This window comes from Panthera uncia (genome assembly GCF_023721935.1).
Source record: "Panthera uncia isolate 11264 chromosome A1 unlocalized genomic scaffold, Puncia_PCG_1.0 HiC_scaffold_17, whole genome shotgun sequence".
Classification (NCBI taxonomy): domain Eukaryota; kingdom Metazoa; phylum Chordata; class Mammalia; order Carnivora; family Felidae; genus Panthera; species Panthera uncia.
The window spans coordinates 47,630,732-47,654,060 of record NW_026057577.1 but is presented as its reverse complement, the minus strand read 5'-3'; the positions used below and the strand labels follow the sequence as shown (position 1 = coordinate 47,654,060).

General features: G+C 41.3%; 1 protein-coding gene across 1 annotated transcript; it reads right to left on the bottom strand.

Annotated features, from left to right (window-relative positions):
- Positions 1 to 1,781: 1,781 nt before the first annotated feature.
- Positions 1,782 to 19,657, bottom strand: SHISAL2B (shisa like 2B). Its single transcript, XM_049649524.1, has 3 exons — positions 19,467 to 19,657; positions 14,780 to 14,937; positions 1,782 to 1,987 (listed from the first exon to the last, which is right to left on the bottom strand). Exons 1-3 carry the CDS (start codon positions 19,655 to 19,657, stop codon positions 1,851 to 1,853), a joined length of 486 nt encoding a protein of 161 aa, XP_049505481.1. The 3' UTR covers positions 1,782 to 1,850.
- Between the last annotated feature and the right edge of the window lie 3,672 nt (positions 19,658 to 23,329).

The window sequence follows — 23,329 nt, the reverse complement described above, 5'->3', positions numbered from 1 at the left end:
GACATCTTGCTTAATATTTTGTCTCAATGTGTGAAGCACCAACTGCTTCAAAGCAACAGAGACACATACCAGTTGGTCCACTGGTTGAACCCTGTGGCTCTCCCTCAGGTGACCTGGCTTGGCAGGGACTATAACTAGTACCAGTGCTGAGATTCAGTCTCCCTGGGCAGTTGGCAACCAAGGAGAGTACGCTTCTTAAGCCAGCACAATTGTAATCACACAAAACCCAGGGTCTTCTGACCATCATTTGTTGCCTCCCAACTTTTTAAAAAATGTGCAGAATGCCAGAGAATTGGGATGCCTTTCCAGGGGCACAACTCATGACACATCCAGCCACGGCCAGCTCCTGTATGTCTCACAGGTTAAGAGGAGTTTGGGAGACCGTGAGGATTGTGCTGGCCTTGACCAATTTGTCTGCTTCTTGTTTCATTCATGGCTTCTGCGTTCGCCCTTGAACAACAAAAGTAGAACTGTACCCGTGCCTTAACTAAACTTTCTCAACCTAGGTTTTTACTTGAGGCAACATCTATGGTACTATAATTATTATCTGTGTATCAAGATAGCCAAAATGAAATCAACATAGGCAGCAGATGTGTCAATAATGATCTGGAACTATGTTCTCAGTATAGCCCCATGTAGCTATTTAAATTTGGATTAATTAAATAAAATAAAAGGTATCCTTCATTTGCTCTAGAGACATCTTAAGTGCCCAGTTGCCACAGGTGACTGGTGGCTACTATGAGCAGGGCAGACACAGAAAGAACATTTCCATCATCACAGAAACTTCTGCTGCACAGTGCTGGTCCAGAAGATATCCCTAGTTCTTGGTAAAACTTTTGACAGCCTAATTGTCCCAAGTTTCTAACCCTTAGCCTTGCATGCCCAAGTGCAATAGGGCTTTCCTTCCCCCACCACCCCCTCAGACCAGAGAAGCTGTGTCTGACACACTGTGAAAGGCTAGTCTTCCCACTCCATAACTTTACACCACACAGTACATGTGTTCAGCAGAGCCAGCTTAAAATTAATCCTTTTTTTCTTAGTGCATTCCTTAAGACACCCAGGCCTGTGTTCTTACAATAGAAATCATACTTACGCATAAAAAATCTTTTAAGACAATTGTAATTTGCAGAAACTGTAGTTTTATTTCTAGATGTCTATGTGGTATTGCAGTAGCTTAGGTGGAACCAGAGGACTTGTGTGTTTGATAACTTTCATTATAGAAGTTCCTTAGGAACTTTATCAGTGAAGGATTCGTGTTACGGTTATCCCTTGGTAAGCTGAAAATATTTATTATTAAGATCATATATTGTGACATACTCTGTTCTTGAATGTTAGCTTTTACAAAGGCAATACGTTCATTGTGCGCCCCACAAACCCTCTGAAAAAGACAAGGGGTTCATGTCTAAGAGACTTAAAAACATGCCACCTCTATTTTACAAGACAATTCCCTCCGAGATTTACGTATCCAGTACCATCTCATGAAATGAACTGCTGCTAAGTATTCAAAGACTTGTGTAATGTTGCTCATGTGACATAAATTTCCCATTGTTCCACACTAGCATAGGTTTGCTTGTCTTTGTTATCTTAAGTTCCTTAATTTCTCCAGAAGTGTTAGCATCATTTCATGTACTGCAGGAACATCTTAATTAGCAAATAAAAGTAAACTTCTCTGCACATGATCAGAAACCTTAGTGGGTTTTTAATAAATCAACTGAAAAATCAAAAGCACAGCTGCGTCTTGCTTTGTGCATGATGAATTTTTGAGAAGTATTATTACGAACTGTATTTGAAATGCATTCTTTATTTTTATTTGCTCTGTTCCTCCAGTGAGCTTTTACAGCACAGGCTTTTTAATAATACACAGTGCTGATTTGTGTCATCTCCATCCGTGGCTCTTGATTCATGTCATCAGCTTCATAGGATGTTTCAATTGTCGAATTTGATGCTGCATTTGAATTGGGGGCATTGGCTTTCCTGTTTGGGTTGCCTGCACAACACAAAACAAAATGAAATAATTACTTGGAATTAGGACATAAAATTTGGCTTTTTAAAATGTGTGCTTGGAAAATACATTTTGTAGCAATATTGAAGCTATGTCTTGAAAACACTAGGTGGATGGGTGAGAACCGAATCATTTCAAAGCTGCTTGTGAGAATTTCCTTCTGAAAGTCAAATTAGGGAAATATTCAGTGACAGAAGAATTTCATTTCCGTGCTTATCTTTCTTCCTCTGTGTTTCCATGGAGGAAATTACACATTTGAGAAGAAGGCAACAATTTCTGGGTTGCTTAATAAAAGTGTGACTATCCCTCTGCATAAAGTGAACAAAACTGTACTAAAGCTAATCATAATAATTTGCACCACTCTTAAGGCTTTGCTATCATAATCAATTTAGATGTAATCTTTAAAAAGAACACATTTGTGCCACAATCTCATTCACTCATTCTGTGTCAATATCAATCCAAAATGTACAAGGGTAGAGGAATATAGACCTCTGATCATCACAAAAACTGAAGCTGATAGCAAAGAAATGGATTATTTTCCAAAAATGATTGTTAGAAAAGTAGCTGTATCATATAGTTAACCAAAATGTGCAAATTTAAATAATGTATGAATATGTGGAAGTAGTAGATAAATCCCAGATGTCACTAATGCCCTCCTGTTGCTGAATCCCCAGCCCAGTTCATAGTCCACATCTTATCTGACCGGCCAGCAGCATTTTCTTTCCTTGGCCTCCAGGATACCACCCTGGACTCACCTCCTCTGTCTGTATTGCTCCTTCTCAGTCTTTTGTTGGTCCCTTTTCTTCTCCCAGGTCTCTTAGGTGTTTCTCAGGGCTCAGCTTATGGGTTCCTATCACTGTCTCCCTCCCTAATTAGTCTCATTTGGAAAAATCTGCTCTAAACTTCCCTAAGAGGAAGCAGGACCCACTGGCCAAAAGGTTCCACTCTTAGAAACAGCTACTTCCTCTACTTTTCACCACTTAACGTGAAGTCTAAGCCTCAGTTTTCAGCCTGGCTCTGCCTATTTATAATTGTATAGACTGCCTTCCAGGCCCCATCCAAATATCCCCCATATAGGTTGATTGCAGAGTTCACTACTTATAGGGCAGTATTATTTACAAGTTGTGAAGAATGATGTCTCACTCCAGCTCCCAGATCATGCCCCTAGAACTGAAACGTGGATGGTATTGTCCTCTGAGCTAATATTAAAAGTACCGGAAGTTTAAAGTACAGGGCCTAAAATTGATCAATAGATGGCTTTATGTCATTACTTCTGAAGCTTTTGGGTGGTAAAATAAATTAATGTTCTACTTCTAAACATTCAGTCATAATGTTTCGGCCATATGATTTGATTTTTAAGTTGATTTGTTGTAGGCGCAACATTTTCTAGCCTGGTAAGGAGCTCTGTGCCCAATCAGGAATCGAAGCTGTTAAATGAGCAGGGAAGGTTGCTTGAAAATCTAAGAAACCGATACATTTGACTTGACTATTACTTGCAAAGTGGGGCTTCAAAAAATACTAGATGAAAATTTAACTACTAAGTACTTAAGTAATGGAATTTATTCTCTAAGGGGGGTGTTGAAACTTTTCCTCATATAACATTTGAAAAACAAAATATTTGTAGTTTCATTTTTCATTTGCGTGGTCCTATTTGAATCTTCAGGATTCTCGCAGGTAAAGATAAAAGATCAAGGACGTAAGATGTAAATTAGCTTCATATTACCTGGGTGGCTTTTGTACCTTACGTAGGCATTTCTTTAAATGTAATCTAAAATTGTAATATTTTATTGGAGTTGCTGGAAGTGTGAACTGAATGTTGCTTAACTCCAGTCCTTCACGTTTCCTAAGCTTTTTACATACTTATATTAATAATATTTCAGAAAGATTTTCAAGGTGTTTTTATCTACCTTATCACATAGTTTTTGTTTTTGTCTTTTTTTTATGGGAAATAAGTTCACAGTTATTTCCTAACTTAAGGGTTCTATCTAAGAACCCCTTTGTCCGGGGTTCTCTGTAAGTTATCTCCATTCCGACAGCTCTAGTTTCCATTATGTATCTCCTGGCCACCATTGAAAAAGTTTATCTAACCTGTCTACTGCCCTCCGAGATTTAATGGCTTGCAAAATAAATTCCGGTGTTACAGATTTTTCTTCATCTAGGACTTGTAAAGGCACCCATTCTCCAGCCCTGACTCCTTATTTCCTCAGCTCCTGGATCCTCCTAAGCAGTGTAGGTACAAAGACTGTTTCTTAGATTGGTGTCTTAAGGCAAGGCACTTACCCTCACAGAAGCAATTTGCTTCACAAACAAAAGGTTTATTACAAACACCATACCAATATTCTTTGAAGCAGGAACTTTGATACGCAAGTTAACCCTGATGTTCACTCTCTTCCCCCAAAGATGCTTTCAATGTGTGTCGTTCCAGTAAGTTAGAATAACTAGACACAGAGGAAAAACAACTGCACTGAGTAGCTGCAGTGATTAACAGAGTCCAGCTAGTTACATCTCTTTGGAATCGTTTTAGAAGAGAATGCGGGAAATCCTCAGCAACCTCCTTTTCCTAGTTTTGCTTTGATAAATAGAAGCTAATTTCTGAACCAACAAAGTAGGGATAAAATCAGCTGCCTTTTTTTCTGTCCCAGGGTTACAACATGGATTCGATTTTCAGTAAGTAATCTGTAAATCCATTGAGCTTACAAATTGAGGGATTTGTTACAGATAAAAGGTTTTTCTTATTTAATTCCTCCTTTTCTTTACTGAGTGCAGACTGTGAAGCTCCAACATGTCTGTTCTTTCGTGGGTTGGCATTAGTTGTTCTTCCTGCTGTTCGTGTCCCATTTTCATTAGTGTGTGTGTGTGGTCATCCCATGTAAATCTCAACCTTCCTTTAAGGCTCTACTTCTCAGACTAGCATTTAAATTAAAGCTTTGACCTTTACCAAAATTCATATCCAATTCATCAATCTTTCCACGTATCCTCATCACAAACTACGCCAATCTATTTCTTCTGGTAACAGTTAAATTGTGCATTCATTTTCAGATTCATTCCTCAGGAATCCATTTATTTTGCAACTCTTCTATGAACTCTGCCCTTGCCTGCCATTTCAAAATATCAAACGAATGCTGGGGACCCCCGCAGGTCTTCATCCCTTGGCTCTCTGGCAGAATCCTAATTAAGTTTTTCTGCAGCTATCTGCCTACGGCCCCCTAGCTCCTGTGTCGCTGTTCTCAGTCCTTCTAGTTCCTAATTAGCGGCTCACTTTATTACTAAGTGGAAAATCTACACATCCCACTCATCCCACGGCTCCTCCTAGTGAAAACATGCAGCCTTAAATCTGCACTCTGAGTGTTTTTGATTTGCAAGAGGATGTTTTCCCTTCTGACTGAATCTGAAGCATAGGGCTGGATCTGAAGTTAATGGTGAAGTGGGCAAAACTTGCCTAGTGACCTCCTGATCTATTGTCCTTTCCTGCCACCAATGCCCTGCTTCTCCTCAAGGATGAATTGGTATCTCCAGTAAATACAGTTAAATATGCACTGTAAGAGTTAGAATCTTTTACACCTGGGCACCTGGGTGGTTCAGTCAGTTAAGCATCTGACTCTTGGTTTTGACCCAGGTCATGACCTCACAGTTCGTGAGTTCGAGCCCCACATCGGACTCTGCGCTGACAGGGTGGACTCTACTTGAGATTCTCTTTCTCCTGCTCTCTCTGCCCTTCCCCTGCTTGTTCTCTCTCTCTCTCTCTCTCTCTCTCTCTCTCTCTCAGATAAGTAAATAAACATTAAAAAAAGAAAGCTAGAATCTCAGACTTGCCCTTTTGCTTTGCCCCTCCATCAATGAGTGAAGACAGTTCTATCGAGAAATGTTTTTTCCTGTCCTATTTTTTTTCCACAATGGACCTTTCCCCCCCTCTTTTTCTTTTCTTCATTATTAAATTTTGCCAACCATTGATGACTAACATAACTCACAAATAAATTTAGCTGATATTTAAAATCCGTTAAATGAAATTTTCATGAATGACTGGCTTCTATTTTGTTTATTGGTTCCAACATTAGTCAAGATTGCCTAACCTTGAGCCCTGGGGAGGACCCACAAATGCTAAATGTGGCAGTAGCTGTGCTGAGCAATGTGGTTTTCCACATTCTAGGAACAAAAGCAGCCATAGGACATTACAGGCTCATTATTTTAAGTAGAAAGTTCCCTTTAGGAGACACGGCATCTTTTTCTGCCATTGAATTCAAATTAGCCCATCTTCTACTAAAATCTCAATGAGTTCTGAAAGCCTTTCTGAAACAAAGAATGGTGTTACAAAATAATTTGGTATCCTAATTAATAAGAGTTTTGAGCAGAATTTTGTTGAAGGGGAGTTAAGACTACGAAGAAAAAAAGCTCCCAAAGTTATCTATAAATTTAGTACAAGGGCATCTGGGTGGCTCAGTCAGTTGAGCGTCTAACTCTTGATTTCAGCTCAGGTCATAATCTCACAGTTCATGGAACCGAGCCCCATGTTGGGCTCTGTGCTGACAGCACAGAGCCTCCTTGGGATTCTCTCTCTCCCTCTCTCTCTGCCCCTCTCCCTGCTCACAACATGCTCTCTTTCTCTCTCTCTCTCAAAAATAAATAAACTTAAAAAAAAATTACAACATCCATCAAAATACCACTTTATTTTTAAAAGTTTGACGATGTTGGGGTGCACCTGGGTGGTTCAGTTGGTTAAGCATCTGACTATTGGTTTCTGCTCAGGTTATGATGTCACAGTTTGTGAGTTCAAGCCCCAGAGTTGGGCTCTGCACTGACAGCTTGGAGCCTGCTTGGAATTCTCTTTCTCTCTCTCTGTCTCTCTCCCTCTCGGTCCCTCTCCCATTCTCTTTCTCTCTCTCTCCCTCTCTCTCTCTCTCTCAAAATAAATAAACTTAAAAAAATTTTGGCAGTGTGATTCAACATTACAAGAGTAGCCAAGAAACTTTGATGAAGAAGCATGTTGGGAGGGAGGAGAAAGGCTTGCTTGGTCAGATATTAAAATAAAACTGTATCATTACAATAACTTTTAAGGTATATCATTAGCTTAAGAATAACCAGATTGATAAATTTAACAGAGCAGAAAGTCTAAAAACAGATCACAGTATATATAAGAATTCAGCTTATGACATTTTATTTTTTAAGTTTAATTATTTATTTAGAAAGAGAGAGTTGGGGAGGGACAGAGAGAGAGGGAAAGAGAGAATCACAAACAGGCTCCATGCTGTCATCGCAGAGCCTCACATGGGACTTGATCCCATGAACTGCAAGATGGTGACCTGAGCCAAAATCAAGTCAGCTGCTCAACCAAGTGAGTCACCCAGTGCCCCCAGTTTATGACATTTTAAATTGGCAAGAGAAAGATGGATTATCCAATAAACATCTGGACAATTGGCTCATTATTTGCAAAATAAAAAGGCAGATACTTACCTCATACTTTACACCAAAACTAAAATTCCAGGATTATTAAAAACTTAAATGTAGAAACAAATGAATAAATGTATTAGAAGAAAATACAGTTGCATATCTTTATATCTTATAGTGGCGGTGAGAAGTTTATTTTTTTTTTTTTTATTTTTAAAAAGGTTATTATTTTTCAAGTAATCTCTATACCCAACATGGGGCTCAAACTCACAACCCTAAGAACAAGAGTAGCATGCTGTACTGACTGAGCCTGCCAGGTGTCCCCAGAGGTGAGAACTTTGTAAGTATGAAACTAAAGGGAGAAATTACAAAAGGAAAAACTTCTATAAATGAAAAATTGTCACACACAAAATTACAAGGGAAACAACTGTAAAAACATTTGTAATATATTTGTAAAAGAGTTTAGTTACTGTGTGTAAAGCTCTTATCAAGCAGTGAAAAATGTACATTCCCATGGGAAACATGCATATGAGCAACAATATGCCACAAAAGAAATAATGACAGGGGCACCTGGCTGGCTCCATCAGAAAAGCCATGTGACTCTTGGTCTCAAGGTCATGAGTTCAAGCCCCACACTGCAGGTGTAGAGATTACTTTAAAAACCCTTTTAAAAAAAGAAAGAATGGCAAACATTAAAATGTCCATTCTCACTCCTAATTAGATAAAAACATTGTATTATTTTTTCAATGAAATTAGTAAAATGTGTATTTTTTGAAATAATAATACACATGAAATAGTACTTTTCTGTATGGCAGTTAGGAACTTGTATCCACAGCTTTCAATATGTGTCCAGCCTTTGGTCAACAACCCCACTCTCAAGGATTTATGCTAAGAAAATACTTAGGGGCACCGGGGTGTCTTAGTCCGTTGGGCGACCGACTTCGGCTCAGGTCATGATCTCATGGTCTGTGTGTTCGAGCCCTGCGTCGGGCTCTGTGCTGACAGCTCAGAGCCTGGAGTCTGCTTCAGATTCTGTGTCTCCCTCTCTCTCCTCCTCCCCCCATGTGCTATCAAAAATAAATAAACATTAAAAAAAAAGAAAAAGAAAACACTTGGATGTTCAATTTATGAAAAAAAAATGGAAGCTAGTTCAAAGTCAATAATGAAGTATGATACACTCAGATTTTGGTTTCTAAATACTGTTTCTACCAAAATGAATCAGGCTTTTTTGGAGAAATAAAAGATTCCAGGGCTGGAACAGGAGAAGCACAGGCTGCCCTGGAACATTTTGTGACAGAAGGCAAAAAAGTGCTCAAAAAATTATGGATACATTTCAAAAGGACAAAGGACCCAATTTAAAGGGGCTCCTGGAGGCCAAATCTGAGACAATGTAAGGATCAGAGTAACTAATGACAGTAATAGAATATTTTAAAATAAAGGATTTGAGTCCATACTGATCTTAACAATTACATGAATGGGTAAATAAATGGAGGAGGGAGAGTTCTTCCTTGCAGGAGAATAACAACTAACCAATGTCAAAGGAATAAGAATGATGGGGTCAGAAAATCACCATTTTGCAATTATTGTAATAATCTGAAATTATTTTGAAATTTTGAATGAAAAAATTCAGTCAAGAACCATCTATGAGTGGATAAAAGTTTGAGGAAGAACAAAACATTTTCAGTCTCTAGGTACCTCCCCACAAAGTACTTAGTAATTAAAAGGGAAAAATAGTGACTTTATAATGTATTAGTCCAGCAAATACAACCTTAACCAATGAATCAAAGTTAGCATCACTCATAATGGGACAAACGAATGTTATGTGATGCCCTGATATGACGCCCTGGGAATATGACTTCTGTGGTATTCCTGTTGAAATGTATTATCTCTCTCCAATCATGAGAAAATATCAGACAAATTGAAAGGTAGTGTACAGGATAACTGGCTTTTTCTTTTCTTTTCTTTTTTTAATGTTTATTTTTGAGAGAGAGAGAGAGAGAGTGCGTGCAGGGGAGGGGCAGAGGGAGAGACACACAGAGAATCCGAAGCAGACTCCAGGCTCAGCTGACAGCACAGAGCCCCATGCAGGGCTCAAACCCATGAATTGTGATATCATCACCTGAGCCGAAGTCAGACGCTCAACCGACTGAGCCACCCAGACGCCCTGGCTTTTGCTTTCAAAAAAATGTCAAAATCATGAAAGACAATGGTTGAAGACTGAAGGAGGCTAAAGAAACTAATTACAAGATAGATCCTAGATAAGAAAAGCATAGCTATTAAGGATATTGGCAAAACTTGAATATGAGTTGCAGATTAGATAATATTACTGTATTGATGTTACATTTCCTGAGTTTGATAAACATACTCTCACTACATAAGAAAAAATCCCATTCTTAGGAAATACTTAGCAAAATGCTTACGGTTAAAAGGAATGATATCTGCAAATTATTCTCAAATGGCTTGGAAAATATGCATTGAGAGAAAATCAGTGATAAAGAAAATAAGGCAAAATAGTAACATTAAGTAAATCCGAGGAAAGATATACAACCTTCTCTATACTTTTCCTGTGATTTTTCTGGAAGTGTGAAATTATATAAAAATAAAAGAATAAAAAATCATAGCACTCCATCAGGATTTTAAAATGGAACTACTAAAACTGATGGCAAAGGTATTTATGTATTGGCAAAGATGTCACTATTGTTCAATGAAAACAAATAGCATAAGACTTATTCTCCGCCATTTTGTCATGTACGTGGATCTATAGATGGGTACAAAAAATCCTGAAAGATACTCAACACGGTGTTAGTGACGCTTATCTCTGTGCGATGGAATCATGGAAGACACTGTGTGTTTCTCTATATTTTCTAGTTTTCCTTCAATGAAAGTGATCTGAAAGAAAGGTTTTCTTTCCAGGTGAGTCATCTAAGAAGAAGAAATATAGCAGACCATTCTGAGCGAGTCCGAGCCATATTTCTCTCACAGGCAGAAAAAACAATTATATGATCTTCAGATGTGCTTTCTCAGTATTCCATATGTAATTTATGTTTTTCTTCTAGACCACGGTGCCTAACTAATGATTTGCTCACTCTTTTTCAATTAAATCGCCTGCCTTTACAAAAGAGACCACCGGATACAGCCTTGGCGCTGTCTGTTGTCTCTAAACATTATTTTATATGTGCCAAGCCGCTCTGCGAACATCTGCCCTTTTAATTTCCATCCAAAACTCTGCTTCCAACGACCCCTCTTCTCAGGCCTCCACCCACCTCCGCAACCCAAGAGTATCAGTGGAAACTCAAACTGCAGGATGGATGTGCTTAATCTTCCTGAAGCAACGATTTTCTTCAGCTATGAGAATAAGAAGGGGTTATTATTAGAGTAGAACAAGCTGTGGCATTCAGCCAAGTTGGGAAATCCCATAAATTTTAAAAATAAATATGAGAACTTAAAATAATTGCAAGCTCATAGGCCTAAGGCAAGCCTTTCCACGCCAGCCCCTGGAATTCTGGAGGTACACGTTCCCCTCTACTCTACCTTTAAGGATTCTCCAGCGGAAAAGTTTGAGAAGCAGGGATCTAGAAGATTCACCCCTTTAATTGCTTCTCTATTAGCCATTAATTCTTTCCCGTCTTAGGAAATGAGCCCTCGCCCTCAACGTGTCTACTCAGAAAGATGTCCTTCACACAGCCATCTTCTCAGAACTGTACATCTCCTACAGTGCACCTGAAAAGCAACGGGATTCTCTTCAACACTGGCATCTGAAACACACATAACTCAAAACACACACACACAAAGAGAAGGAAATGATTATGGGACACAATTTAAAGGGCAATCAATTTCTTAGCAATAGTACCTCTGCACAAAGTGAGCCCTGGAGGTAGCCCAATTATTCTCTACAGTCACTACCACAGACCTGTTTTCTTCAGGATCAATTCAAGAGGTATAAAGCCTTACATTGTATACATTAAAAAGAAAAAAACCCAATAAAATAAAGACACACCAAGGAAAAATCTTGACAAAATAGCCTAAGATTAGATTCTTTTAGACTCAGATTATTGTCACTTACAGAAACAAAAAAGTCCAGTGCCCTGACCCGGTTTTAGAATGTGCACAAAAACATTATTCCCTGTAGGTCATTCAAATTGCCTGTAATGAAAACAGTCTCAATTATAAAAACTAACCTAAAATAATAGGAGATTGACTCGTAACAACAGATAGTTTTGAAAGAAAAGAGTGGTAACTAATGAAACAGATTTCCTCCCATGTAATGTTTACGGATTTGATTATTATGCAAACATCTTATGTTCCTAAACTTTAAGGCATTCCTTAAATGGAATAAAGATTTGTTTTTTCATAGCTAGAACATGGTAATGTATTCCTAGGTGGGAGACTTACCGGAATAGCTTGCATATTTAACAACAGCACCACAGTGTTTTTAAATGATCACTTTAAAGGGTCCCTTTCAAATATAAACCATTTTCTCTCCCTATTTCAGTGACATTTGGATTACCTAGTTTGTTTTGGGCTCTCCTCTATGTCTGATTTGGTTAAAATCAACCCAAGGGACCAAAAATCCCCTCTTTTGAAAGCAGCAGGATGGCAGGGATCATATAAAACCCTGCCTTGTCAATAGCAAGCACTCAGGAAAGGAGTACTGAATTAATTTGCTGGCGTGATAAACATGATGTTTTTGAGAGGGGCAGAGTGGGGACATTTCGATGTGAGAAAGCAACTTCATCTAACTACCTGAGGAGTGCATTAATGGATCTCCTTAGCTAAACAGCAATAAGACTATAAGACTTCAGTCCACAAGCCAACTAATTCTGTTGCTGGGTTCTCAGAGCCAACATGAAGTAATATTTTGGAGCAGTCCCTGAAAGAAATCACGAAGAAGAACCAATTCCTATTTAGCACAATACATTGCATACAGAAGACATTCAATAAATGTCGATGACTCTAAGGGTGACAATAAAGATGCTCCTTTCATCATCTACTACAAAGGTGCCATTCGGGGCGCTTGGGTGGCTCAGTCTGTTAAGTGTCCAACTTCAGCTCAGGTCATGATCTCATCACTCATGAGTTTAAGCCTCCTGTGGGGCTCTGTGCTGACAGCTCAGAGCCTGGAGCCTGTTTCGATTCTGTGTCTCCCTCTCTCTTTGCCCTTCTCCTGCTCACACTCTTGTCACTTTCTCTCAAAAATAAATAAGCCTTAAAAAAACTTTTTAAAAATATAAATAAATAAATAAATAAATAAATAAATAAAGGTGCCATTCCACTCCAGTCAATTCATTCAACAAATACGTGTTAAGTGTTGTAGGCACTAGGGTTATAGTAGTGAGGAAATAAGATGAAAATTATTACTTTCCTGGAACTTACTTTCCAGTTGAAGTGGAGAAAAGTTAGACTAAAATGTATGGTATATTGGTGCTAAATGCTTAGGAGAAAGACAAAGCAGGAAGGAAGTTTGAAAGGTTGAAGAGGAGTTAAGAAGGCAGATATGGTGATCAGGGAAGAACTCCCTAGAAAGGTGACTTGTAGCAAAGACTTAAAGAAAGTGCAAGAGCAAGTCCCATGGCTATCTGAGGGAAAAGCCTTCTGGACAATGGTGATATTGTATGCGAAGGCCCTGGGGCAGAGGAATTTCAAGCAATAGCAAAGAGGCCAATGTGGCTGTGCACAGGAGAAGTGAAATGTGGGTGGAGAGGGACACCACCAAAGCCCTGGCTGGTCACAGTTAAGACAACTGTTTGTATCAAGAAAGATGGGAAGTGATTAGGGTTTTGAGCAGAGGAGTGATATGACCTGACTTAGGTTTTAACAAGCTCACTCTGGCTGCTCTGTGGAGAGTAGACAGCAGGGGAGTCCAGGGCTTAGCTGGGAAGAAGACCTATTTGTTTTAAAATGCAGAGTCTGGAGTTTGTGGGTTTTCAGGAGCTCCCTAGGTGATTCTTATGCACCGGCAAACTTAAAGACTTCTACTTTAAATTACCTAAGCACTTGAGACAAAAAATGATTTTATGACCTGATTATTGGGTGATCACTAATCCAATGCTTCATTTTGCCTGTGGAGGAACAGGATCTAAGCCATTGGACTAAATTCAACGAACAACCTGTCTATTCTGCCACACAGTTCCAAACAGTGCTTCAGAAAAAGAACTGCAAAGGGACGTTGGCCTCTTGCTCTGTGATGCAGGACACCCTCTGAGGGAGATCTCTAGGAGAATCAAAGTAGAGCTAATGCAATCATTTAGTGACAGCGTATTTGATAAAGTCGCAGTGCATGTACTCCATACATTTCAGGATTCAACTAAAATAGAGCATCTGAGCAGAGGATTTTCCAAGATTTTTTAAAGTAAATGTTTTCATTCTCTTTTTAAATAGAAGTTAGTGAGCACTTCTGTCTAAATATATATGTACATATATATGTATATATATCCTATTTATATGTTCTAAATTTTTATTAGAATACATTCTAAACATATATATCAAAATTTATGATTGCTATATTTTTTAATGTTTATTTATTTTTGAGAGAGAGAGAGACCACAAATGGACAGAATCTGAAGCAGGCTCGAGGCCATGAACTATGAGATCATGGTGTGAGCCAAAGTCGGACAATCAACCGACTGAGCCACTCAGGCACCCCTATGATTACTACTTTTTAAATACACTAATAGAAATGTATATTCACAAAAATTATATCAGTTCTTTCTGATTGAATTTTATAATGCAAACAGTTAGCATTTGTGTGGCACTTTATAATTGAGATAGTTAGACCCGTTTCCACAAACTATACATAAAAATTTCTTTCTACTTTATAGTCATTCTATCCACACACACACACACACACACACGTATCTTAGTTTGTAACCTATTCAAGAACAAAGACTGTCTTCTATTTATTTCTCTATTCCTTTGTGTGCCTCTGATGTATTTTATATGCCTCTTCCTAATTCTGCACACCACAGGCACCCTGGTAAATGCTTAACTGACCACTGACTAACCAGTCTGGAGCAACCCAACCCTAAGAATTAGTTATTGCATATTTTGTTCCTCTCTTTGACTTCTGTGGCTCTATCAAAAACAAAACGTAAAATCTCCAAGGGGATAAAACCTTCATAACTGAATGAGACTTAACTATAGTAGAGTGGATTTGTTGGGCCAGTGTATTCTTGTTCATGAGAACATTTACATCCTGCCACAATTTTTCCTTTGGCACAGTTTCTTGAAGATAGGTCATCATTAAGGTCTAATTTCATGTGAATTTTTATAAAGGCACGTAATAAATTGAGATTTTAAGAAGCATTCATTGTTAATGGCATAATCTGTTACCGAGGTACAGGTTATTCTTTTGAATAGAGCGCAGGTAATTGGCTACAAATAATGGACAGTGATTACCTTCTTGAGTGGCAGAAGCCTCTAGGTGTTGAAGTTTAAGGCCAGTGTCTAATCTTCGGGGCTTTGTATACAGAAATAAGTAGCAAAGGACACAGACGCTGATGACAAAGGCAAGTAGAACAAGGGCAGCAGTTCCCAGGCCAACCAGGGCACCGATGCTGAAGCAAACAGGAAAAACATGGGGACCGTCATGCAAAATGGTTAACACATGCACTAAAGAGAAGGTTTGAATATGGTTAATTCTTGCCTCAGTCATTCCTAACCAAATTATCTTTTAGTCTAAAGAGTAAAAAAGGTCCCCTTTTTCTTTCATCAAATTCTTAGATTTTCTCTTCCCGTTGATATGTTAACATTAGTATAGAATACCACGCGAATCCATATGACACGTGAAAGGTCACATGGTTCTTTAGGGCTAGTTCAAAAGTATCTCAAGCAATAAACCTTTCAATATATTTTAGGAGGAAAAATGGCGTTCAACAATAAAGACGAATAGAGGGGCGCCTGGGTGGCTCAGTCGGTTAAGCGGCCACTTCAGCTCAGGTCACGATCTCGTGGTCCGTGAGTTCCAGCCCCGCGTCGGGCTCTGGGCTGATGGCTCAGAGCCTGGAGCCTGCTTCCGATTCTGTGTCTCCCTCTCTCTCTGCCCCTCCCCCATTCATGCTCTGTCTCTCTCTGTCTCAAAAATAAATAAAACGTTAAAAAAAAAAATTAAAAAAAAAAAAAAAAGACAAATAGAAAAATACGGATGTCCGCAAATTAGCGAAGCAAATGTTTACCGGAGATGTAGAACTTTCAGAGACACGTATGGAAGACAGCACTAATATATAAAACCACAACTCTTACAAAAGAGAAGAATGTTTAATGAAAGGAAAGCAGTATTTATGAAGTTTATATCAAGTTCATGTTTAGCCTGAGTTTTTCCTTTCTGAACGAGCATAACACAGTGGCTTCTAGCATTAAGGAAGGAACCCTGGTGCTTTCCTCTAAAAATAAAGGGTATGTCTTATAATTTTCTCTGCATTAATTTTGTAATAATTCCTTCTAATACAATTATCTATAAGAGTAAGCATTTGAGAAATAGCAGTTTTCATAAACCTATGAACTTAATATTTTTAAACGGGGAAAGGAGCTTGGAAAAAACATCATCCTGAAAAACTCATAAGCAAAACATATGTATTTAACTTTCCTGAACCAGATGTTTGTCTGGGTACATAAGTATATACACAGAAAATGTTAAGTTGCTCAAGAGCACATACTTCTGTTGACCTTCCCATAGTGTTGGGCATACATATTGAAAGGGCTGAATAGAGTACTTAGCTTGTAGTAAATAGAAGTAAGTGATAGTAAATAGAAGCAAATAATAATTGACTGGTGATTGATCCACTTTTAGTAACTGAAAAGCAATTATCATTGAAATGGTCATTGAAAAGTAGCAAAGAACACAGATGCTGATGACAAGGCAAGTAGAACCAGGACAGCTGTTCCCAGGCCAGTGAAGATCTTTTTCTTCATTATATGCCTTGCTTGACTGCAGGCTTTCACTATTTGCTAGAGATAAGGCCCCAACAAGTTTGACACGTACCAAAGGGAGGGAGGGGAGAATGTGACCAGGGATGCTAGGTGTGTTAGGGCTCTGGAAAGAAGGAGAATAGAATTAAAAAGTGAGGGGCTAAGCTCATCCCCTGTATCCTTGATTTTAGAAGATAAAATACCCCTGCAATTTAGAGATTGCCTCCTTGGCCATAGATACGGAGTTAGGCTCCCAAACATGCTTGTGCTTAGTTTAGTAATGTCAGCCCAGTTCCCCTAAAGTTGCACACAGTGAAAACTGGAAATTCTGTGGCTAGAGTCAGCACACAGCTGTATATCTTTATTTTAAGTTTTTATGTATTTATTTATTTGGAGAGGGAGGGTGAGAAAGTGAGAGAGGGTGAGGGCCAGAGAGAGGGAGAGAAAATCCCAATCAGGCTCTGTGCTTTCAGCACAGACACCAATGTGGGGCTCAATCTCCTGAGATCATGACCTGAGCTGAAACCAAGAGTCAGATGCTTAATGGCCTGAGCAACCCAGGTGCCCCTACAGTTGGATATTTAAATCAAAGTTTGCCCTCAGTTGGTGCACTCTCTTTCAAGGGTCAGGCCCCCTGGCTCTGGCAACTCCTCTTTCAGGTTTGTTTGCACCAAAGTTGACTTTTGTAGATTATACTCGTCAGGGAGGGCTAGGACTATGCACAGACACGTGGGACCATAATCCACTTAATTAACATTATCTGCTGCACAAGGCAGCTGGGCTGCCAGACATCCGGAGAGATTCCTGAAATGAGAAGGCGGGTTATTAAAAAACAAGATCTTCAAAGTGAAAAAGTACTTCGGTCAATTTAAAAGTAACACTGTCAATTTAATTAAATTCAACATGCATGTCGTGAGCTTTTAATGCACACAGTTTAAAACACCAGCCGTATTACTGGAAGAAAAAAAAATGCTATTTTCTGCTTTCTATTACAATAAAGGAAGGTTCTTCGTTATCTTGACAAACAGTTTGTGTCACAGTTCCACGTTATAGAAATGTTGCTTTATCTAGATAAAGATGGGACTCTAGGAATCTCGTACAGTATTCATTTTGACAAATACTTACTGAACTCGTGCGTTGCCCTGTGCAATATGTATTGTCTTCCTAGGTCCTGAAGAAGGTTACCAAAGGAAACTCTAAGAGGGCACGGACTTGTAAGGGGAGAAAAGATGGGGGTGGGCCGGACACAGAAAAGGGAGAATTCTACTTTCCCTGCAGAACGTTATGGCGGTTTGCTTTCCAGTCCCTGAGAGAGGGTCTGAGGCTGTCGTCACATTAATGCTGCAGTCCTCCTGCTTAGCAACTTTGCTTACCTGGGAGTGGATGTACTGTGCCTTCCTCCAGCAGCTGCAGAATCTCAGAACAAATGCTAGTGACTTCAGGAATAGTTTTTGCAGTTGGACTATTTTAAATTAGGGTGGAGAACAAAGAATATGAGGGGAGTGCAGCTCTGAATTTTTACCTCCCCGTTGTGTTCTCAGAGCTCAAACACTGACAAGAACCCCGGGTTTAACATTGCCAACTGATGCCATCAGCTGAAATGATTTTTATATTTTCTAGGAACTGAGCTACACTGTCCATTTTGTTCGTGCTGAATGAAGACCCCAGCAAGGTATTCATTCCTGGTGCCCTCATAAACCTTAGGAAGGTTTTCTATCCTCTGCTGCCTGTCACTTTGGGACTATTCAGGGATCTGAGAACCCCAGGCACTTTTCCACCTGAGTTTGACTTAAGAGTTGCCAGTCTCTCTTGGGGGTCTGCCACCATTATTAACACTTCCAAAAACTCAGAGCCAGGTTACTATGTTATTATCCAAAAGGCCAGATAATATGCCAATGCAGTACTGATTACTTCTCCAAATATTAAGGCTAAGCTGTCATTTTCTGAGATTATGCCCCACTATGACACAACAATACAATGTTGTTAGATGAGCTTATTGGTAGGCGACCCCCTTTTTGAGATTTTTTTTTTTTGAAACTTGCAATACGTTTAAAAAATTATTTTACTGCCTCGAGAAATAGCATTTATGGTCATTTGCTGTAGACTTGGCCTGTATGACAAATTCTGGATCATGCTAGAGAATTAGAGAAATAACACTCTTCCGGCTTACTAGCAGAGTCTCTCTCTTGCCAGGCATAAGCTAATTGGTTTGTGAGACACAACTGAAGGTGGGTTTGGAGACATACATTCTCCAGGCAGAATGGAAGAATGGAGGTCAAAGGATGCAGTCTTTTGGAGTAGAAAGGGGGGGTGGGGTGGGGGTGGCATTTCACAATGAAGATATCTGCATAAAAACTAGGTGGAATAAGTAAAATTCCCATCGCAGGAAACAGGCAAGAAAAACCCGACCTTAGAGAGTCTCTGGTCTTTCGAAGCAACGGCCAAGTCGCTCAGGCGTTAAGAAAGGGGTGCCCTGATAAGGTTCTACACATGATGTATTATAGCAAGTAAGACTTTCCCTGTCTGTGGGTCTCCAGTTCGGTTCGGGGTCAGTGTCAGATTATCTGAAAAGAGCAAATTATAAAGTTCCAATAGCTTTATACACACACACACACACACACACAAACACACCCCTTTTTGATTCCTTCTCACATTCAAAGAGACTTGACGTATCCTAATCTTTGGTTAATACCTTAAAATGAGTCCCAGAGTAGCCCTCTTTCTAGTCAATTGCACCAAATGCCCAAACAAATCAAAAAGAAAATGAAAACCTTAAGTTATCTGCGTATCTTCTCTCTGCCAGCAGAGCCTTCTGCCTGGGACCGGTCCCTGGCGGGGGTGAAGAGCGGGGTGAGCGGGACCAGCGAAGGCGGCACTGCGTGCGCCCTGGGCGCACGGTCCGCGCTCCTCCCGCGCGGGCCTCGCCGGGGCTCCAGGGCCCACTCACACTTCTGGAGCCCACAGCCGGACCCTCGCCGGACGAGGGCAGCACCGAGCGGGTCCCGGGTCCTGGGGGAGCTCCCAGCCGGGTGAGCTTTCTCTACAGGTCCCTCGCCTGCCCTCGGAGGCTCCGTGTCCTTCCGGAGGATCCCGACCTGAACGGGCGACCCTCCCACTCCCCGGGTGGTCCTGCTCGTCGCCTCCCCAGAGCCCGCCGCCCGCCCCCCGCCCTGCCCACCTGAGGCTCCACATATAGCTGTGCTTGTAGGGGAAGTAGCTGCCCGGCTCGCTGCAGCAGTACTTGAGGTCGGCGAAGCCGCAGCAGTAGAGGAGGGCGGCCCCCTCGCCGCTCCGGGGACACTCGAAGGGCTCCACGAAGCTGTGGTTGAGGCTGTAGTAGCCCGAGCACACCCGGCTTGCCTCGCTCATCGCGGGCGGCTGCGGACAGGGGCACGTGAGACCCCCGATCTGCCCTCGGACCGCACGCGTCCCGCACCGCCTGGCCCGCAGACGCCCCTCGGCGCGGGCTCGTCTCCTGCGATCTGGGGTCTGTCGGGATGCGGGGCGTTCAGCCTTCGCGCGCCTCCTCTGCGCTCTCTCCTCCCCCTGTCCACATGGTGTCTGGTCGCTTTACTCGCGCTTCTCCCTCTCGCTAGTGAGTGGCCCTTTCATCTGCCGGTCTTCGACCCTGTACCTCTTCTCCCCTGTCCCTTCGTGGGCTTTCTTCACGCCCCCCTGACTCCCCCCTGCTTCCCCTCACTTCTTCGACAGCCCGCGGAGCTCAGTTGGCCCCACTCTATGCCAGAGATTTCACCCGAAGGAAGAGTGGAGGTGTCATATGTCTGCCATGTGGGCAGATGCAGCCCAAGTTGCCATTCTGTCTGCCCGAGGACAGGGCAGCTGGGTTCCAGGCAAACAGAGCAGGGCCGGGGGAACCTTTACCCCTCCTCCACCACCGACCCAGGGAGCTGCATAGTGGGCAGAAACAAAAGGCACTTAGCTACCAGGGAGGAGGTGGTGGTCAGGCTTAATCTGTCTTCTCTGAGAAGCACACGTGAAACATTAAAATTTGGCAATTAAAAAAATAAAAGGCAGAGACAAAATTTTTCACCAACAAGCTAGCAGTGCATTGTGTATTCTGTTAAACAGCCTACAAAGAGAAGAAGGGCAGGCAAGAGATTCAGGTAAAGACAGTGAGGAGTTTCTGCAGAGACAGGCAGAAAGAGGAGAAGGCAAAGGAAATCGGGAGAAAGAGACCTTCATCAGTTTTAAAGTGCTGCAGAGATTTCTCTTGTTCCCTTTTTGTTTGGCCTTCTCATTTAGTGATTCATTTGTTCACAAAGCCTTTTAAAATAACAGTAGTAATGGATGCCTGTTTTAATAAGTCAAACAATATCTTGGTGTACAAAGAAGAAAACAGTAATAGCCTTAAGAAGGGAGAGGAGGTGACTGAACATTCATAGAATTTGTGAGACAGAACAGTGTTCCTTCCTCTTCATTTTCTGCTTCTTTCCTTTGGCCAGAGGGTTGATTGGATGTCGGAATTATGAACTTGAACTTGTTGGGTGCTGAGTAATTTTGTATTCCCAGAAATATTCTTGAGCCTTGTTCTGGAATGCAGTTAAGTAACATGGACACAGATGGAGTCTTTGGAATTTACTTTTAACCTTTGTTGAGAGAACCAGAGCAGATCTGAGGACTGAATTTTTCCCCATCACTGGGGTGATGCTCTTCTGAGCACTCTACTCAATACCTTGTGAATTATGAGACTTACCATTCCAACCAGTGGAAACAAACCATTCCAGGCCTCGTGACAGCTCAAAGGAGTGTTCCCTCTGCTCCTTTTACGTAGCTCTTTTCCTGGTTTCCAGTTATCTCCTGACAGCCGTGTGCTGATCACCCAGCTGAGGACTCAAGGAGAACCTCCAGTGATCCAGTTCTATCTCTCTGCCTTTCTCTCTCTCTCTAGCTCTCTATTCTCTTCTGCTGCCTCAAGCCACCATGACCTCCTGTACTCCCAGCTAGGTCTTCTGACCTTAGGGAAACCTCTGGGCTCTACCTGGGGCCGCTCCTGCTGCTGCAGTCTGGAAACTCTCCAGGCAGCATGCTGGGTGCAATCATAAGGCTTACCCTGTCTGTTTCTCTGCTTTAGGGTTGCATCAGTGTCCTGCACTACCTGATAACCATGTTCAAAACCTATCGTTTCTCTACTCTCTGTGCTTAGTTTTTTTTCAGGCAGGAAGGTTAATCTTGTCTCTCTTAAGCCACGTTAGCTGAAGTTGGCCGGGCGATTGGACCTGATCTATGCTAGGCCAGTTAAGTTCTCTGTCCTGGAATTGGGATTTTTCCCTGGGGACAGGAATCCACAGGAGGCTAGGGCACAAGACAAAATGAAGCAGGGAGAAGGAGCAAAGAAGGGTGGAAAGAATGTTAATGGTTTTGCAATTCTGTGCAAGTCGTTTCCTGAGATCCACCTATATTCCTATCACTGTGATTTTGGGGACATTCCTGACTCCTTAGAATAAAATCCCCTTTCTGGCTGAAGTGCATTCAAGTAGATTTCTACTACTTGCACCAAAAGGCTTCTAACTCATACAGCACATCTTCAGGCAAAGGCAAGGCAATTGAAAGAGAAGGCAATCGAAGGGCAAACACTGAGCTCATTGACCAATGGAGCATGTTCCGTTAGGAGGGGCTGTAGGCCCCATGAGCGGACTTTTCTTCCCCTTATGCAAGAGGAGAAGAAATTTTGAGATGAAAATATTGACAGTTCTTCTGGACGGCGAAGTGGATTGTCTCAATAAGATATACTGAAGTTTTCCTGGAGCACGAGACACCGAGGTGGAGTGTGTGTGACGAGGAGAATGGAAGAGACAGAGAGAAAACACTGGGAACCATGTCCAGGTAACAGAGTGGATCCCAAGGACTGGGCACCTCCCTGAGGGCCCAGTTTTGGTTAGAAGTTCTAGCTTTCTCATGGAACCAACTGGTCAGGCCATGTGATTTTCCCCAGGGCTGAACGGTCTGTAGTTGAGAAACAGGAGCAGGGAAATGAACCGTAGAACTTGTCAGAATGATTCTCTGGGGCTGTGCTCTGGCCCCTTGACGCCTCTGTAACCACAGCAGCACCTTGGTCCTTCTCCACCCTGAAATACACACCATAGACACATGAAGACGCACAGGCAGAAAGGCATGCCCCCAGCTGCCACACTCTAGCGAGCTTGGAGTACCTCAAGGCCTCTGAAGTTCAAGTAAAGAAAAGAGCATTTTAACACACGAGGCTTAAGAGCAGTGACAAGACTAAGGCTTTTTAACAACACCAGTCAGAAGATGCATATTGCTTGCCTGATTTGCCTGCTGCGCGGTCCCCTGTGATGGAGTCCCCAGCTCTTGGTCTCTGGGCAGGAGGGGCTCTGGCAGCCAGTAGGAGTGGGGCTGGCCCAACAGCGAAAGATTGTTATATCTTATATCTCATCGGTTCTCAACAAAGGTGATACTCCCCTTTAGGGAATATTTAGGGAATATTCTGGAAATAAGGGGACAGTTTTGGTTGTCATGATGACTGAGTGCCCTGCTGGCTACGAGGGATATAGGCCAGGGATGCTAGACGTCCTGACATCCTGCCACATCTACAGAAAAAAGGAGAACTGTCTGATTTTCCAGTGTTCCCCAGGACATTCACAGAGATGAAAACTGTATTTATACTCATCTGCATCTAGAACCTGTTCCTATGTTGCAAGTAAAATACAGTGTATCTGTTGAGCTTTCCAGGAACATAACAACCATGTAATTTGAGGGAATGGTCGTTTGCTGTTTTGTTTGGAACTTAACCAGGAGTTTTTCACTCTTTCAGAAAATCAGGTACCAATGGTAATGTTGCTCAAGATTTTGTATTTGAATTGCCAATACTGCACACGGTCTGTGCCTGCCTTCATTTGTGCTGTTGCTCTGTAAAGGAATTATAGCTGTTGTGGGCACATTATTGGTGTAAATGTTAGGTTTCTTGGTACAATTGTGCTTGAGCACGTCTGCATGGAAATTTGTATTCCATTATATGTGCATTCCATTTATTTCTTCTTTATATATATTATATAAAGATAT